This window comes from Danio aesculapii, chromosome 3 (assembly GCF_903798145.1).
Source record: "Danio aesculapii chromosome 3, fDanAes4.1, whole genome shotgun sequence".
Classification (NCBI taxonomy): domain Eukaryota; kingdom Metazoa; phylum Chordata; class Actinopteri; order Cypriniformes; family Danionidae; genus Danio; species Danio aesculapii.
The window spans coordinates 4,018,936-4,039,029 of NC_079437.1; the positions used below are offsets into that span (position 1 = coordinate 4,018,936).

General features: G+C 41.4%; 1 protein-coding gene and 1 long non-coding RNA gene across 3 annotated transcripts; both read left to right on the forward strand.

Annotated features, from left to right (window-relative positions):
- Nucleotides 1–2,328: 2,328 nt before the first annotated feature.
- Nucleotides 2,329–9,512, forward strand: LOC130220709 (uncharacterized). Of its 2 annotated transcripts, none has more exons than XR_008836220.1 (3): nucleotides 2,329–2,379; nucleotides 3,578–3,630; nucleotides 9,450–9,512. It is a non-coding gene; the product is annotated as an uncharacterized LOC130220709 (long non-coding RNA). The 2 variants fall into 2 exon arrangements; XR_008836219.1 differs by lacking the exon at nucleotides 9,450–9,512 and adding an exon at nucleotides 3,715–3,786.
- A 147-nt stretch (nucleotides 9,513–9,659) lies between these two features.
- LOC130216758 (sterile alpha motif domain-containing protein 9) lies at nucleotides 9,660–19,619 on the forward strand. The gene is given in 3 exon segments (XM_056448623.1): nucleotides 9,660–9,683; nucleotides 9,815–12,275; nucleotides 17,554–19,619. Coding segments are annotated over 3 exon segments (4,518 nt in total). The 3' UTR covers nucleotides 19,587–19,619.
- The last annotated feature ends 475 nt before the right edge of the window (nucleotides 19,620–20,094 follow it).

Here is a 20,094-nt window from a genome sequence, read left to right on the forward strand (position 1 = left end):
TGTGAAAGATTATTTAGGTGGTTTCTTTGAAAATGAATAGTGCTGTCTGAGAACATCTTCAAGATGGAGGGAATTTACATTTTATCAAGAACACTTGAAGAAAATTCAAGGTAAATACTGCTTGATAAGGAAATACATTTATTCTACGTCATTTCCAAACATGTTGTACCTTCAAAGATGTTTTTAAAAACCAAACAAAAAGGTTAATAGGAGTGTTTTGTATACATGAAAGGCTAGTATCAGTTCAAAGCTAATCAGTGAAGCTATTTTTTATTTTTTCACAATAAATTGTAGTAATGTCATTTCCACCACTGTCATTTCCATCACCACACACACATTTAACAAATATTTAAAAAGTTCTCATCACACATTAAAAGTGTATTCACAATGTATAGGTTCACGCTCTATTTAATGTACAAATTCAGTTTATTTATTTTCTAATAAACTCTTAATCAAAATAATATGTAGAGTGTGACAGGTGTACAATTGAGCATACAACTAATGTATTTCATTGACAAATGTAAATTTATTATATATATATATATATATATATATATATATATATATATATATATATATATATATATATATATATATATATATATATATATATATATATATATATATATATTATATATATATATTGTGGAAAGATTGGTTGGTTAAACGAGATCCAAAAATGATCTTCGACAATGTTTGGCTGCCATAATTTACTTCATTTTGAAATAAAAGCTGTATATTGAGATGTGGTGGAATTGATAATTTGTTCAGTTCACGATGGAAAAAATGTTTCTCCTCTTATCTAAGTTTGTCCTCTTACAGATCTTAAAACTAGACAAATTGTTTAAACTTATGAGGCTAAGGTATGTTCATGTTGAACACATTTTTTTACTCAACTTCTAAAGGCTAAAAGTGCCCATAGTTGAAGAATGGCCCATATAGAGTCGAGGTCAGATTTATTAGACTACCTTTGAATTTTTTTTTCTTTTTTAAATATTTCCCAAATTATGTTTAACAGAGCAAGGACATTTTCACAGTATGTCTGATAATATTTTTTCTTCTGGAGAAAGTCTTATTTGTTTTATTTCAGCAAGAATAAAAGCAGTTAAAAAAAAATTTAAAAGCAATTTTATGGTCAATATTATGAGCCCCTTTAAGCTATTTTATTTCGATAGTCTACAGAACAAACTATCGTTATACAATAACTTGCCTAATTACCCTAACCTGCCTAGTTAACCTAATTAACCTAGTTAAGCCTTTAAATGTCACTTTAAGCTGTATAGAAGTGTCGAAGAATATCTAGTCAAATATTATTTACTGTCAGCATGACAAAGATATTAGAGATGAGTTATTAAAACTATTATGTGCAGAAATGTGTTGTAAAAAGCCTCTTTCCGTTAAACAGAAATTGGAAAAAAAAAAAAAAACAGGGAGCGAATAATTTTGACTTCAACTGGATAATATAATATGATAATAATCTGGTAATATGAAATTATTTTACGTAAAGGTTTATATATATATATATATATATATATATATATATATATATATATATATATATATATATATATATATATATATATATATATATAAACCTTTACGTAAAATAATTTCATACTACCAGAATTAAGTAAGTAAAGTATTTCAGATCTGCTACAAATCTTAGTAATACACCATCTTTCAGCAAAACAAAAACATTAATATAGAGTATTTAAAACATTTCTGGTGAGAGATCATTGTACTTTATATAGTTTTTCTCTAAAACAAAACATAAGGTTTCAATGACAAAAAGTTTAAGTCGTACCTCTACTTAGCATTGACCACTTGTGATCGAATCAATGAAAATGTGTCTTGATACCAAGTACAAACAGTACCCGAAATATATGTTGACTTACACAAAGCAATAGTTCACCTCAAATCTTTAATTTACTCACTCTTAAACCTTTGAGTATCTTTCTTCTGTTGAACATAGTATCAACTTACATAGTAGGAAAAGCAAATACTGTGGAAGTCAATGGTAACAGGTTTCCAGCTTTCATCAAAATATCCTCATTTGTGTTCAACAGAAGAAAGAAACTCAAAGTTTGGTGCCACTTGAGGATGAGTAAATAATCATCTGTTATGGGTGAATTACCACTTTAAAACAGGGTACAGGAGCAAATATTACAAATCATTTTAGTCTACTTGACATGCATTTTAACACCATACAAGGGGCAGTGCGGAGTCCACTTCCTAGTACACATATTCAGGTGGAGGCAACAGAGGGTGGAGTCATGTAATAGGATGAAATATGTTTGTGGATAATTCAGATCAGCGCATCACTGTACTGCTGTTATCACCACTACAAGAGGGAGCTGGCCTAATGTGTCTCTGAGCGAGGTAAGATCACAGTAACTATTACAGTAGCTATCTTATATGCTAGATTTGTGAATGATTTCATGATTGGATTACTAAGGATCTAAACAGTGGGCAGATAGGCAGTCTAGAGTAGATAACTTACAAACAGCAGCTAAAACAACATTTAGAAATCCCTGCATTACCTAAAGAAAACAACAATATGAAAATAGCAATGACATGGTCTTTATACCCATAGGACATCTCTAGGGTCATTTTAAATTATGAATATGAAGGATTAACTATATAGCGCAAAGTAGAATTTCTAGAATGAAACATTAAAGATGGATGAACTACACATTTAAAATAACTTACTGCCATTGTGAATAGATTATGTATGTCCTACACAAAAAAGAAATGTGATAGTTAACAGATTATGATCAACTTAAAGAATACTACAATCTAATTTAAATTATTTAATTACTTTTTAAAATCTGACTACATAAACCAGATTAGCTATAATCAGTTATTATCCAGCATTTCAGATGTTAATGAAAATTTTAAAAGCCTATTGACCTTATTCTTCAATACGGAAGTGTGCACGTTTTTGCGATTGTTTCAGAACTTCCGATTCAGCTGCCTATGGGAGAAATGACTATGAATAATAAACGGCAGAAAACGGCTGAACTACTTACTCTACAAACAAGAATTTGCATGACAATACAGACAAAGTAGAATAATATAATAAGAAAATATCAGTTTGCAACATCAAGCAGCAAAACGAGCTGTTTTTAACATCTAAAAATGAATGGAAGTGAATGAGACCGGAAGTCTCGAGCCAAAATGATTCAAATGGCTGCGCCCATTCGTACGCGGAGAATAAGGTGAATAGTCGCAATTGCTATTTTATTTATAAAGAGCAACAAGTTTCCTTGATCCATTACTGCTCTACTCATTTCTAATGCAAAAACAGTTATGTCTACTCACTGAGCTATTATGCTGGTGAATTTTTGAAGCACTTCATTTAAAGCAACTATAAAGAAAACTTGCATCTACAGTTACACTAAATCACGTGAACGTAAAAAAGAAGAGGAAAATGTTGTCAAGATGTTGTGTAGACAGGTGTGTAATAGACACAAGGGCAGCATTCAAACACGCCCATTTGTTTAAATGCAGGCCATGTTGATTTGAATGAAATGCAAATGTATTATTTACCTGATCTTTGTGAATTCTGCTTCTCCAGGCACAAACAACAATTTGTTCGAAACAGGAAGTCCTTGAGCTTCAGTATTGCAGGTAAATGTATGTTGTCTTGTAACAAGTGCATTTTAAAGAAAGTTATTAAATAGTTCCCTAACCCCACTGTATAAATCTACTCAGGTATTAACATAAAACACCCCAAAGCGCTTGTTGCAAAGCTCAACAACATGATTTCTGTCCCTTGATGTGGTAAGTCTAATGTTTATTTGACTCTTTATTAATAGTATAAGCATGATTTAATTGTCATGATCACCAGCAATCATAACTCCCAGATTGCTTGATCTCACACAAACACATATGGACTACAATTCCGCCATTAATGGACTACATATTCAGTCATGCCACACACACATACTGATTACACTCACACCACCTGAGGATCGTCAAGGACTGATTAGAAACACCATTTAAGCAGCTCACACACTCATTCCCTTTACCGAGTCTTGTTTTCTGTAAAGTGACAATACAATGTGTTTCTTCTAGTCTTGGGTTTCTGTGTTTTGCCCCTAGTCTTGTTAATACTTTTGTCCCTGCTCGCTGCCTGCCTTCTGACCTCTCGCCTGTGTTTATACTGCGATTCTGTATTGCCTTCATACATCTGTTTGCACCTGTGTTGACCTTTGCTTGCCTCACTTCGAATAAACCTGCACGTGGATCCGAACTTCAGTTGTCTCTGTCACTCCCCGTGTTACAGTAATGCAGAGCCCTGTTGCACAATGCTGGTGTTTTATTTTTAAGTTCATGCACTAGTTTTATCATGTATTGCAGTATTGTAGAAGCATTTCTGTAGCTAGTTATGTTTCTGAAAAAGTGCAATACAATATATTGTGGCCATACTTCAGCAATACAAATGAAATACTGAAACCTCATTTGGAAACCATTGTCCACCGAGCAGGAAAAGTAGTAGTTGTACTACAGCTGTACTATAGTAGTACTTCAGTTGTTTTGCAGTAGATGTACTGCAGTTGAAGGTATCCTAGTACTTCAATTGTATAGCAGTAATACTACAATTTACTTAAATAACGCAGTTTTTTCGTGTCCAAAAAACTGCACTGTTCCTACACTATGCACTATTAACTAAAACTGCAGAATTCCTTTAAAAAAAAAACTGCGGTCTTCTTTTTTTTTTAAGAACACTGCATTCATTTTTGGTAAGGGTATATACCCCAACCCCGCTCTTCAACTTCCTATATGCATCTCACACCTCAATCCCTCAACCCCGCTCTTCACATTTACATTTACATTTAGTCATTTAGCAGACGCTTTTATCCAAAGCGACTTACAAATGAGGACAAGGAAGCAATTTACACAACTATAAGAGCAGCAGTGAACAAGCGCTATAGACAAGTTTCAGGCGTGTAAAAGTCTAAGAAGCAAAACATTAGTAGAGATTTTTTTTTTTTTTTTTTGTTTTTTTTTTTTTTAGAGAGAGAGAGAGAGAGAAAGAGGGCTCAGTTAGTGGTATAGCCAGAGAGGCAATTGCAGATTAGGAGGAAAAGTGGAGACTAAACAGTTGCGTTTTAGTCGTTTCTTGAAGACAGCAAGTGACTCTGCTGTTCTGATGTAGTTGGGGAGTTCATTCCACCAACTGGGCAGATTGAATGTGAGAGTTCGGGAAAGTGATTTCTTCCCTCTTTGGGATGGAACAACGAGGCGACGTTCATTCACAGAACGCAAGTTTCTGGAGGGCACATATATCTGCAGAAGTGAGAGCAGATACGAAGGAGCACAGCTAGAGGTCACTTTGTAAGCAAACATCAGAGCTTTGAATTTGATGCGGGCAGCAACTGGAAGCCAGTGCAAACGGGTGAGTAGCGGAGTGACATGTGCTCTTTTGGGTTCATCAAAGACCACTCGTGCTGCTGCGTTCTGAAGCAGCTGAAGAGGTTTAATAGAACTAGCTGGTAGCCCGGCTAGCAGAGAGTTGCAATAGTCCAGTTTGGAGAGGACAAGAGCTTGAACAATGAGTTGAGCTGTATGTTCAGATAGGAAGGGTCGGACCTTTCTGATGTTGTAGAGTGCGAATCTGCAAGATCGGGCAGTTCTAGAAATGTGGTCAGAGAAGTTCAGTTGGTCATCAATCGTAACTCCAAGGCTTTTTACCATTTTGGATGCAGTGATGGTTGCTCCATCCATCTGGATTGAAAAGTTATGGTGAAGAGTCGGGTTGGCAGAAACTTCAAGCATTTCCGTTTTCATGAGGTTAAGCTGGAGATGATGATCTTTCATCCAGAGTGAAATGTCTGACAGGCAGGCTGAAATGCGAGCTGGAACCGAGGGATCATCAGGGTGGAAAGAGAGGTATAGCTGGGTGTCATCAGCATAGCAGTGGTAGGAAAAACCATGTTTCTGGATGACTGTTCCTAAAGATGCCGTGTAGATAGAGAAGAGAAGTGGTCCAAGCACAGAGCCCTGAGGTACCCCAGTGTATAGATGCTGTAGGTTGGACACCTCTCCCCTCCACGACACCCTGAATGACCTGTCCGAGAGGTAGGAACTGAACCATTGAATAACAGTGCCTGTGACGCCCAGTGACTCAAGCGTAGATAGCAGGATCTGGTGGTTTACAGTGTCAAAAGCAGCTGATAAATCCAGCAAGATGAGGACAGATGATTTAGAGTCTGCTTTAGCCAGTCTGAGGTCCTCCACGACCGAGAGCAGGGCAGTCTCAGTTGAGTGGCCTTTCCTAAAGCCAGATTGCTTGTTGTCCATGAGGTTGTTTTGAGTAAGAAAGTCTAGGACTTGATTGAACACTACTTTCTCCAAAATCTTGGCCATGAATGGAAGCAGGGATACCGGTCGGTAGTTTTCAAGTAGCGTTTGATCCAGGTTGGGTTTCTTTAGCAGAGGGGTTACCCTAGCCTGCTTAAATGAAGTAGGGAATAGACCAGAGTCAAGAGATGTGTTAATTATGTGAGTCAGTGTTGGTATGACTGCAGGAGAAATGGCTTGCAGGAGATGAGAGGGAATGGGATCTAGCGGACAGGTGGTTGCATGGCTTGATAGCACGAGATTGGACACCTCAGACTCAGAGAGCTGGGAGAAAGAGGTGAGTGTGTGTGGTGTTGGTGGTGTATCTTGCGTGTTTGTTGTAGGTGCAGCAAATTGAGCACTGATTTTTGCAGTTTTGGTGCAAAAGAATGTAGCAAAGTCATCAGTAGTGAGTGTGGAGGATGCGGGTGGAGGAGGAGGGTGAAGGAGGGAGGAAAATGTTTTAAAAAGCAAGCGAGAATTGGTGGCACTGTTGACTTTCTGACGGAAGTATGTCTGCTTTGCAGAAGTAACCTCAGTCGAGAAAGAAGACAGAAGAGTTTGGTATGTTATGAGCTGTTCAGGATTTTTTGTTTTTCGCCAGCTTCTCTCAGCAGCCCGAAGTTTTGAGCGATGCTCACGGAGAACATCAGAGAGCCAGGGTGCAGGAGGACTGGCTCGGGTTGGTCTGGATGTCAGAGGGCATAGTCTGTCTAGACATGATGTTAGCGTGGAGCAGAGTGTATCAGTTGCACTGTTCGTATCAAGTGCAGAGAGTTTGGAAGATGGAGGAAGAGAGTTAGAAACAATGGTGGATAGACTGTTGGGTGAGAGAGAGCGTAGGTTTCTGCGAAAGGCAACTAGAGTAGGAGTGTGTGGCGGCTCAGGAGTAATGTGGATGTTGAGAGAGAGAAGGAAATGATCCGATGTTTGTAGTGGAGTTACTAGTGTTTGGTCAGCGAGGCAATGTCGAGTGTAAATAAGGTCTAGTTGATTACCTGATTTGTGAGTAGCAGAGGTAGGTGCTCTTTTGAGGTCGAAAGATGCAAGCAGAGTCTGGAAGTCAGCAGCTTGAGGTCTTTCTATGTGGATGTTGAAGTCACCTAGCACCAACAAGGGAGTGTCATAATCAGAAAAAGATGAGAGAAGAACATCCAGTTCATCCAAGAAGTGACCTAATGTACCCGGTGGGCGGTAGATGACAACCACATTTATGCGAAAGGGGTGGATAATGGTGACTGCATGGAATTCAAAAGAGCTGATTTTTGGCAGGGACGGTCTCTGAGTGAATTTCCATTCTTTGGAAATCAGTAGTCCAGTCCCACCCCCTCTCCCTGTCTGACGAGGGGTGTGGGAAAGAGAGAAATTAGTAGAAAGAGCTGCATGTGTAGCAGTGTCCTCCGGTCTCAGCCAGGTTTCAGTTAGAGCCATGAGACTAAAGTCATAATGAGTGGCTATGGAGGTAATAAAATCTGCTTTGTTAACAGCAGATTGACAATTCCAGAGGCCCACAGAGAGAGAGAGTTGTGAAATAGAGGATACATGAATTGATCGAAGGTTGTGAGGGTTGCGCCTGCAGCGTACCTTCCGTGCTCTGCGAGTATTAGTAACAACAGGAATTAGTAAACACATAATAAAGTGCAAGGAAAACAATAATGAGTGCAGAGAAAAGGAAAAAAAAAATAAAGTAAGAAGTACTCAAGTGCTTTGTCGGTGTCTTTGCTCGGTGGAGTCGCACAGGTAGAGTCGATGGTCTTTACCCTCGTCGGTCTTCACACGAGGCTGCCGCGACCGCTGCCGCGGTGAGACTAGTCGCTTATATACACCCCCGAGCGCTTTGCTGATTGAGCTCAGGTGGACACGCCTCGAGAGTGAAAACACCCGAAACTGCAGCCGCGGGGGCGCGCGAAAAACCTCCGGCTCGGCACGCAAGCTCTTACAGTAAACAAAAGGAAACAGTGGCTAAAACTTGCTAGTACTAAACACAGATAGCTGAAAAACAATTTAAATGTCCAACAACCAATACACAACCAGCTGAAACAAGTCTAACTGTTCTCTAACCAAACACTAAACACAGATAGCTGAAAATAATTTTTAAATGTCCAACAACCAATACACAACCAGCTGAAACAAGTCTAAGTGTTCTCTAACCAAACACTAAACACAGATAGCTGAAAATAATTTTTAAATGTCCAACAACCAATACACAACCAGCTGAAACAAGTCTAAGTGTTCTCTAACCAAACACAGCAACTGAAAACAGGTCTAAATGTACTTACTCGGTGTTGCTCTCGATGCTAAAGTGCTTCTCCTTCAAGTGCTTCAACCTCCTATATGCATCTCACACCTCAATCCCTCAATCCCACTCTTTAATTTTTTATATCAATTTAATATTAATACTTAATTTTTTATATCAATCTCACACTCCAATCCCTAACCCCGCTCCTCAGCTTCCTATATGCATCTCACACACCAATCCCCCAACCTCACTGTTCAGCTTCCTATATGCATCTCACACTCAATTGCCCAACCTCACTCTTCAGCTTCCTATATGCATGTCACACACCAATCCCCTACACACCAATTCCCTAACCCTGCTGTTCAACTTCCTATATGCATCTTACACTCAATTAGCCAACCTCACTCTTCAGCTTCCTATATGCATGTCACACACCAATCCCCTACATACCAATTCCCTAACCCTGCTGTTCAACTTCCTATATGCATCTTACACTCAATTAGCCAACCTCACTCTTCAGCTTCCTATATGCATGTCACACACCAATCCCCAGACCCCACTCTTCAACTTTCTATATGCATCTCACACACCAATCCCCCAACCCCGCTCTTCAACTTCCTACATGCATTGTACACTCCAATCCCCCAACCCTACTGTTCAACTTCCTATACGCATCTTACACTCAATTCCCCAACCCCACTCTTCAACTTCCTATATGCATCTCACACACCCCCCCCCCCCCCCCCCTTCTGCCCCTGCTCCCACAGTAATGTCTTGCATGCAACTGGTTAAAATAATCAAAGTATTTAAAGCCTTATGGAATAACTCTTAAATTTGTAAAACTTCTTAATTTATTAAATTCCAGGTAGCAGTCAAATGTTACAAATCCATCAGCCCATCAACAAGGAAACAAATTAATTCTCTCCTTGAATTGGTAAGTCGTTTGTTGCTGTTTTTAATTATCATTACTTTTAAAAATATATATACTAATTATGATTTATTTGATATAATTGATTTGATGCATGTTTACTTATCTTATCATAAGCAGCAGCTCAGAAGAGTCGCTGGTTTCTTTATGGATACCTCAAGACATTCTGGGGTAAGTAGCACCAGAAAAGCCATTTTTGAATGTGATGTGAATCGTCTTCATGCCCCATAACATAATAAATCATTAAAATGCAGGCATCAAGTTGCAATGCCACATGAATTTAGGTGTCAATTTTCTTTCAGAAAAATGAAGGCAAGACTGCTGTTTCCTCTAAACATCCAGAAGACATCAAAGACTGGAATAAAGACGATGTGAGAGCTTGGATGTTTGATATAAATGTGGACAGGGAAGGTGCAGACATTTTGTATAATGAGAGAATTAAAGGAGATAGTCTTCTCCTCTTGGAGGCGACTGATTTCAGGCAACTAGGCCTGTCACTGAATGCGATAAAACTGATTGTTCACAACATAGGTCTTCTGAAACAAAAGACTCAACAGCAGAATGACATGGTGACTTGGTCTTGTAGCCTGAAGCCTTACCCTTTTAATAGATTTAATGCAGCTCACAGGTACAGAGAAAACACTACTCTAGATGTAACCGAAACTGGTCCAATAGACCTCATTCAACCCTGTCATGAATTCAAAGGCTTCACCAACACAACAGAAGAGAACAGAATGAAAAAATACACTTATGAGGTGATACGATTTGCAGCAGCTTGTATGAATAGCCGCACAAATGGCACCATTCATTTTGGAGTGGCAGATAAACCACACGGACAAATTCTGGGTGTTGACATCCCCAAAACAGACGATTTTGATGTACAACAGTCGCATGCAATTGAAAGACATTTTAAATTGGAAAAGAATGTTCAAGTAGCAAAGATGTGCATTAAACCCCCTCGATTTGTTGAAGTTCTCAAAGTTGACATGATGTCCTCTGGAAAATATGTTATTGAAGTGGACATAGAGCCATCCTCAAATGTCTGTCAAGACCTGCATTTCAACACATATGATTTAGAAAAAAATAACAAGAATCTCAAAAATAAAGACAAGATGTCTGAGCCGAAGAAGAACAATGAAAGCAAGTCTTTCTTCATAAGAGACTGCAGCAGCAGTAAGAATCTCATTACATCTGATTCCTCAAAGGAGGTTGAGAAATATATTGCTAACATGGCACATTTATCCCAGCTGAGGAAGGAAGCTGAAGAAAAGCATCTTTCCAATGTCAAAACCAGTGTCCAAGGCTCGAAGCTCTGTGAGATGATAACAGGAGGGACACAATCTTTGGACAGGTCACACTTTACATCGTACATTGTGGTGGCCAACAAGTCTCATCCAGTTCAGCTGGAAAACCTGCGTTTCCTTCTTCACATGGACCTAGTGGCTGTTTTGGATTTTGATCCAGAATCTGCTGAACATGGCTTATATAAGCTGTTTGAAGAGAGAAAAACCAATGTTCACTTACCGACTCAATATAAAATTACAGTGGCAGTTGAGGACATAGCAGAGAAGTTAAAACTTACCAAGAGTACGAGTTGGGTTTTCTGTAATGGAGGAATTAATAATGAAAGCCCATCTGATGCTGATAAGTGGTCAATTGAGAAGGGATCTTCAGTGCATGATGTCATTTCTTTCCTGTGTAGAAAGGACGTGCTGCCTCACAAGAAATTTTTTACCATATTCTTGCTATTAAATCAGGTTAATGATCGGAAAGACCCTTTACTTGAGACCTTAAATTTCTTTTTACAGGAGCTCAAGGGAGAGAACCAAATCTTATGCATCACTGACAATGAAGCGTCATACACCTACTGGAAGGATCTCATTGATGTAGCTGACATCTCTAAGAGATGTATTTATGAGCTGAGCTTTGCTGAAGTCAATGGCACAGTGCTCAGCCTGTGGTCTGAAAACCGCAAATCCAGCCGCTTTCTGCCTTGTGGTGGTGGCAGTAATGTTGTGCTCTCTAAGAAAACGGAAGAGTCCTTAGAAACCCTGAGTATTCTTTGTGTGAACCAGTGTGAAGGAGGTAATGAGGACAAACAACATCATGAAGAGATCTTTTATAAGGGAGGGAAAGTGTCTTGGTGGAACTTCTACTTCTCAGAACAGCCTGGCTCAATGTCGTTCATCAAACGAGACAAGTTTGACTACATTGTGAACACTATTATTCCAGACATATGCAGTCGTATGAGAGTGTGTGAGTTTTTCAACATCTTCCATCTTCCAGGCTGTGGTGGCACTACATTGGCCATGCATGTTCTGTGGACACTCAAGGATAAATTTCGTTGTGCGGTGTTGCAGGACTCAACAGGTGATTACGCTGCGGCAGCAGAACAGGTAGTGCAGCTACTAATATATGAGACAAACGAGCAACCCACACGACTTCCTGTTTTGCTCATTATCGATGACTTCCAAGATATATCTGATGTCAAAAAATTCCAACTTCAAATTGAGGAGGAATGTCAAAAGCAAAATATTTCTTCAAAGTCTCCACAAGTGGTAATTGTCAACTGCATGAGAGTTGAAACCAGTGAACTGACAGATGGAACTGATAATTCAGTATTCATTGGAAACACGTTATCAAAAAAGGAACAGGAACTCTTTAAGGAGAAGCTGAAGGAGTTTAAGAAAACTAACATGAACACAAAAACATTTTATGGGTTCATGATTCTGATGACCAACTTCTCCTCTGAGTATATTCAGAGTTTCAAGAGTTCACACTTAGATATTGTTTGACAACTGTTAGCAGGTTTGGCATGCTGTCCCGGGAGAGAACCCTGAGCTCGGAGATAGGTGAGCCCAGGGCTCCCGCCTGGTCCATAGAGCATATGCGGGGAGTACGAGATCAGGTGGTTCTCGAGAGCTCCCCGTGGTAAGAGGAAGAAAAGGAGGAGAAGGGGTGGATGGGGGGTTTCTTCGGAAAACGAAGATAAGAGAGTAGTTCTAGCTAGGCTACTTATAGTGAGTTGGGGTTAATCTGATTGGCTAACTAGTGAATGTAAATGAGTGGCCAGCTGCGGTCAATCATATCACGTGCTCCTCTCGAAATTAGTTTGAAAACTTCACTTCAAGAGTTCACACTTAGATATTGTTTGACAACTGTTAGCAGGTTTGGCATGCTGTCCCGGGAGAGAACCCTGAGCTCGGAGATAGGTGAGCCCAGGGCTCCCGCCTGGTCCATAGAGCATATGCGGGGAGTACGAGATCAGGTGGTTCTCGAGAGCTCCCCAAAATGCAGGAGACTCGGGACAGCAGCCGTGTATTCGAAGAAACTCCCCAAAAGGCTTGGATGGCTATATCCGGCTGCTGGATATAGTGGTTTTTTCAGAAGGAAAGGTAAAGGGGGCTCCTGTGGGAGCAAAGGGTGATACAGACTCCTGCGGGAGCCCGAGCAGGGTTGGCGTGGGCTATGAATACTCCTGCGGGAGTATAGACTCTGGGAGACCCCTGCGGGGGTTAGAGCCATGGGGTGGACAGGAATCCTGCTGGGGTAGTAAAAATGGGGAAGGGCAAGTGAGGACTCCAGCTGGATAGTGGGGGTGAAGGGGGCTGGGGTGGGGCATGGACTCCAAAGGAGTGAATTGCTCAAGGAACACTCCTTGCGGAGATAGAGCTGGGAGGTGGCAGCGCTATATATAAATATATATGTATATATATGAAAATATATAGATATATAAATATATAATGGGGTAATCTAGTGCCTTGGGGGGGGCGATTTTTTGGACTCCTGCGGGAGTCGAAGCTCCTGGACACTCCTGCGGGAGATAGAGCTGTATTTGCCATCTCCAGCTGGAGTCGGGAAGAGGAAGGGCAGGTGAATGCCCCAGCTGAAGGGTGAATGGCAGTTGGGCGATGACCCCTGCGGGGGTCGATGCTCGGGACCACTCATGCGGGAGTTAGAGCTTGAGGGTGACGGCACTATATATAAATGTATATTTATATGCGAGGGTGCATATATATATACATATATATAAATTAAATAAAATAAATGAAAGGTAAATGTGTAAAATAAATGTATAAGAAAATAAAATAAGCTAGGGCCGGGGAGGGTCGGTGACGTGACTCGTGCTCGTGTCACAGCTCGGGGTTGGTTGAGCTATTTTGGCCAGCTCCAGTAGGAGTCGGGAGAGATGAGGGGGAGGTGAAGACTCCTGCTGGAGGGTGACGGGCAGAATTGGTGCTCTGGGGGTGTTCCTGCGGGAACAGAGCGTGATGGTGGCAGCGCTATATATAAATTAATATTTATATGCGTGGGTGCATATAGATATGAATTTATATAAATAAAATCAAACAGAGAGAAAAATAAAAGGCAATATTATATGCCATTGTTAAAATGACTTGTAATATGTAAAAGCTAGGGTTGGGGGAGGGGCTGTGAGATGATTCCTGCGGGAACCGAAGCTCGGGGTAACACTCCTGCGGGAGTCAGAGCCATGGGGGGGGCAGGGTCCTACAGAAGTCAGGGAAAGGTGGAGGGGTGGTAAAGACTTCTGTGGCAGCGGCCAGGGGGGGGGGGGCGGGGTGACAGGGGGTGCCTGGGCGGGAAAAACTCCTGCTGGAGTTAGGTGCGTGAATAGGGAGAGAAAGCTGAGTGCGACTCAGAGCCAGAAGGAAGAAAGGAGGGTTAGGTGGCTGGGTCGTGCCCGCGCCCTTGGGTGGCTGAGGAGCTCCTCCGCCCTCTGGAAGCTGGGATGGCTGTGTCTAGGCTTATCCCTGGATTGGGCTCGTGCCCTTGGCCGCTGGGTTTAGGGTGTCTGCTGGTGAGGGTCCTTTGGGCTTCCTTTAGATGGCTGTGGCTGAGTCGAATGTAGGATTTGAAGGCGTCGGAAGACCACCTTCCTAGTGTTTGTATTTGTTGTTGAGATAGCCCTTTGTGTGCAGCTGTGGTGGCGGCTCCTATTCTGACTGAGTGACTGGAGTATGATCGTGGTGGGAAGCCTGAATGGTGGAGGACTGCTTTGAGGTGTTTTTGGAACCAAAAGCGTGTCACTGGGTGGTGTGCGTCATCTATGAAAAAGGGGGGCAGGGGGACTTAAGCTTAGCATTTCTTATAATGTATGTATGCTAGGAGTATTTGGAATGGCTTGTGGGGGAGGGAATATAGAATATGTAGATGCATTATCCTTTCTGGATTGATCTGTTTATCTTGATTGATAGTTTCCTCATCAATCAAAGTTAGATCTGTGATGGTGGGGTGGATGTTGGGATCAAATTAGATGTTACTGTAATTTCACAACATCTGAGAAACTCAAAAAACAAGAATAAACATTGCATCTAGAGTGTGATCTGTATGCAAGGATAGGTATCCTTTCTGGGGTTACTTCCTAAAATGTATTTATGGGTGTTGATGCAAATCATGTATGTGGGAATGTCATCTTCAAAGGAGGGATGAGGTCAGGTGCTCTGCTTCTGGTACCAGTTTCTAGAAACAAAAGCAAGAAAGGGAATCAGCAATTTCCTTATATAATTAGGAACATGTACAACAGTTGTGATAATGATAATGATAACGCCTTTGTTAGTGCAGTGGACAGCGGCTTCATTGTAACAGTAATTGAGAATTTTGGAGGCGGACTTAATTTCTCCGCGATATGGTCCGTTGGTATCGCGTCGGCAGTCCTGATAACATCCCTCTAAGCCTACGGCGGGGGCGGCGTCTGTGTATTAAAGATATGAACTGAGGATGAAATTGGATCGTTTATGAATGAGTGGGCAGCAATTCCAGCGCTTAGGAAGGAAAGCATAAGCCGGTCGCACGCCTAAGCCCTGTTCGGTGACGTGCTGCGTTGCGCCATGCATTTAGGATTCTGAACATATGTTCTATCAGGGTGCGCGTCGGGGGCTGTCCGCAGTGCCTAGTCACAATTCAGGACTCTTCCCTTGTCATGTGCGCACCCCGTCGCCGCTCTGAGCGGTGCTTCCGGTGCGCGACGCCCTTCGGGCCGAGTGTTATGGCCGAGATCGGATAGAGATATATTCTCATCTAATCCGGGAACTGATGCTGCGAGTTGAAGGAGGTGAGTGACGAAAAGGCGTCCCTGCAGGATAATGCGTGTGTGAGTTTTGATGTCCTAAGATGGACAGTTGTGCTTAGCGCAATCTTTTCTCTTCAAGAATATATAAGGGAACTAAATTTCAGTATATTTATTTAGGTATGCATGCATGTATGCAATTCTGCGAGTCCAAATTGATGCTTAGGAATTTTATAGAAGTGCTTGAGCCGGAGGTTCTTCCACGATGGAAATGCCAATATTAGAAAGACTTGTCACTAAATTTTCTTATATCTTCAGATATTATATCTTCAGAACTTATATCTCTGTCACTAAGAGATACGTGTAAACATCTAGTAGATGAACTACGTGCGAACGCCGTAGTTATGGCGAGAATCCCGCAAATAGTTTCTGAAGTATAAATGTGGTTACTTTTGCGTCCGAATGTTAGACAGACTGCGAAGTAGAATTGTATTGTCTGATTAATGCCAGAAATCGGAGATACCAGATATCAGGAATGACTTAAAAGGCGGGGGTGGTGTCGACTGCGAGCCAAGCTTGCAGCAGACTAGATTAATTAAAGAGATTTCTTGGTTTATGGCGTGGTAATTAAGCCATCTTCGTTCGGCGTGGTGAATAGTGCTGAAAAAGGCGGAATTATGAGAAGATGAAAGATCCGTTATTAGACGTTTTTAGAAACGTTCTAATGCCCATTTCAGTAGGGCTAATGTGAATGTGCTTGAAGCAGCAAGAATGAGGGGATCGAACATGAATTTATTGTCGATCTCTTTATCTATAATAGCTCTGTGATTTCTGGTTCAGCGTTGGTGGAGGGCTGGGAAGGGAGCGCCAAGATACCGGGCTTGGATCCATTATACAGACCTGGAATGAGAAATTCAGAAAAATTAGGTCAGGGTGCAAACGTAAATCAGTATAAAGATTTAAATGTTGACAAGTAATTTGTTTCTTTAGACTTGGCTGACGGCGTGCGTGTCGCCGCAGTAGTAGCAAGTGTGTAGAAGTGAGAAGAGGGAGAGCTGGGATGGTGTCTTTAGCAGGGAAGATGGGCGGGTACGTAGCCGGTGGATCTTGGGGTGGAAAATTCTTATTAGCTGGTTAATGTAGGAGATTTGGCAGAGAATGTTGAAGAGGGTTTGGAGTGGTAAGGATTGCTGGAAGAGGAGGGCTGAAGTTTGCACTGGATTGGGGAGCTGCAGGCTAGAAGAGTTGCGTTATTGTCCGGGAGATTCCGAGATTGCTTTAGGGCTTTCTTTGGTGGCCTGGGGTGGCGCAGTGTTATAGGCTGTAGTACGTAGTGTTTAGGGGGCGTAGCAGGAGCGTGTGGTTGTAATGTCCTAGGGGGGCGGAGTCAGTGAAGACGTGGATTCGTAAGGTCTTTTCGGGTTTATTGCAGCAGTATGGAATTTGTGGTTCCGGCGTCTAGGAGTTTGGAGGAGTTCTGTGACTGTCGTTTGTTGGATACGAGAGACGTAGGATGACGCTGGAGAAGGTACGTGGCGGTTTGAAGTAGCGGGAGATGAGGATTGTATAAAACATTGTGCTCTGGCTGGAGTAGCTAGGCCTTTGGCCTCTTACTGGAGCCTCAGTCTCGGGCAGACTTCCAGGCTGAGCTGGGTGTTGTTGAGATGGGGCTGATGTTTCAGGGAGCGCGGAGCTTTCTTTCTTGCCCTTTGCTGCGCTGTTGTGATCTCCGCCGCCTCCGTTGTTGTTGTTGTTGTTTTCGTTGTAGTTGACGACGATATGATGATGATGATAATGATGATGATTAAAATAGTAGGAGGTTGGTTTGTCCGTGAGTAGCTTTCGGAAGAGCTGGAGCGGACTTGTCGTTAGTTTCTTCGGAAAACGAAGATAAGAGAGTAGTTCTAGCTAGGCTACTTATAGTGAGTTGGGGTTAATCTGATTGGCTAACTAGTGAATGTAAATGAGTGGCCAGCTGCGGTCAATCATATCACGTGCTCCTCTCGAAATTAGTTTGAAAACTTCACGTTGTGAAAAAAACCCTCAAGGGCTTCAACTTTGAACACAAGCATGCTCAGCTTTTTGCTGTTCTTGTCCTCTTGCATGTCTACCGCAGTAATGCAGTGCTGTCAGTCTCGACATGTGAAGAGTTCCTTGGTCTGCAAACAAAAGCAGACTTTAAATTCTGCACAGTCGAAGATGGATTTGAAAGGTTTTCCAATATTTTGACAAGATTCAAAGTTGAATCCAAAGTTAACTTTGAGGGTGTGCGGGTGATTCACCCAAGTATAGCTAAACACTGCTTGCAGGAGCTTTCAGCTTCTCATGGAGTGACGAAGGCAGAAATCACTAACATTCTGCTTACAACAGAGTTATTTTTTGAGTACACTCTGGGAAAACAAAAATTAAGGCAGGATGTTCACAACATGCTAGTGAAAAGGCAGTATTCAGCTGAGATGGAAGGCTCTCTTTTTTCTCCTCGTATCCAAGATATAATGAAAGAAACCCAAGGAATGGAACAAATTATTCTACACAATGCAGAAAAGTGTCTCAAAAAAGATGCATACATATTACAGCTGCTTGCCAGGTATTATTACATTAAAAAACAGGACTTTCCCCAAGCCATGTACTGGGCAAGGAAGGCCAAAAGCCATTTACCAGAGAACTCATACATGTGCGATACAGAATATCAGGTATGCATTTATGAGCTCAAGCATGCTGTATACAAAGACAAAGATGATCTCATCAAGCCAGACAATCTTGACGAGTATCTTACATTGGCTCAGAAGGCATCCAAAGCTTGCAAAGAAACCCAAAAATGTGCAGACAAAGAGGCCAAGCATCGATTAGATGAAAGAAGGGTTAAAAGAGATTATAAAAATTATCAAACCTACAACACAGCTGGCCTTCTCAGTGAACTTCAGACTGGAGTTACAGTCATAAAAATCCTGCAAAAGACACCGCTGTTTAACTCAAAAGACACCTGCAACAACTGCCTTAGTCAAGTCCTCATGAGTAAAATTACCATTGAAGATTTGCCCAGCAAGAATCTCAGACTAAAGCCATACAACCAGGTATTGCTAAAGCATAAGAGATATCTTCTTCAACTAAAAGAGAGGATGAAGAAACATTTTATCTTTCTTGACAATTTTCTTGTCAATTTAGTACCATTTTTTGCTGAGAAAGACAAGCAAAAAGAACTGACAATGCACAGGATATCCAAGTACTTTTAACAGTACACTGACCTCTTTTGTGAGATCAATTGGAGTGAGCTAGTTAATAACAAGCATGTAAATAGCATGGTTAAAATTGAGCAGACACGCCAATGTCTGGAGAAGAACAAGGGGGATTCCTACACAGGTCTTCTGGAACATTTATATCAGGACAACTCTGCATCAACTCTTGAAGAGATCATCAAGCAGTATCGTTTTATTGCAAGCTTACAAAGGGATCAACCCTTAATGGACACAGTCAACTTTATCTATGCCAATGTAATTCTGGCCAACATCAAACCTGAATCTCAGTACATCATGCCTTACCAATGCCTTTGTAAATTACTCCCTCAAATAAACAAGCAACCCGCATCTTTCAGTGAAATCCTGCCATTGCACTACATAACAATTTTATTGTTATCACAAGAGGGGAATGTTGCATTGCAAGCAATTGTGTCACAAATGAAGGCATCGTATTTCAGTGAACTGAATCCTGTGTCTAATGGAAAGAGAGCAGCAGTCCACTTTTACCTAGGGAAGGAGAAAGGCTACAGTGCCCTGATATCCCAGAGAGCTATTAACCGCTGTTTATCACCTGTGCAGGACATTGCTACTCTGTGGGATAATGAAAGTATTTGGAAGAAAATGAGAGACAGCGAGAAACTTCTCAGAGTTTCTGGTGAAATTCGGGATGGTTTTATCAGTGTTGCAGGCATCACGGTTGATCCGATGTTCAGAAGCCAGTTATGTAAAGAATCTGGAACAAGAGTGAATTTCTTCATCGGATTCTCAATGAATGGACCAGTCGCACTTGACATTGACTTTGAGTCATAACCGTACGTTCACACCGAAAGCAACGAGAGCGTCAAAGTAACCAGAAGTTGTTCTTTTTCAATGACAGCTGGAGGCGAAAAGCGGCGAGGAGCAGCGCGGTGCGTCTTCGCCGGTGTGGTCGTCGAGGTCAACTTTATGGTAATGAGCTATGACGCGGTTCGGCGGCAAGCAATCAGAATGAAGAAGTTCACCGTTCAGAACACAGACCTGTGAACTTTGGTTCCGACCACAGTTGTTCCCAGGGGTTTGATGATTGCGGTCACCAGATTTTCAATTATTTACAATGTTTTCTTACAGGAACATGCATTAAATAAGTTACTGGCCAGTTACTGATGTGCATTAGTGTTATATATATTTATCTTTTAAAAAGCTGGAATCTCACGCGACAGTACAAAACAGTATTGCTGCTTCAGGATATTTCAGACATATGAACACATTGGATAATTAAGTGGAGCAAAGTCACACCACATGCAACTTGATCTTCCATTGTTCAATGAATTTGATAAGA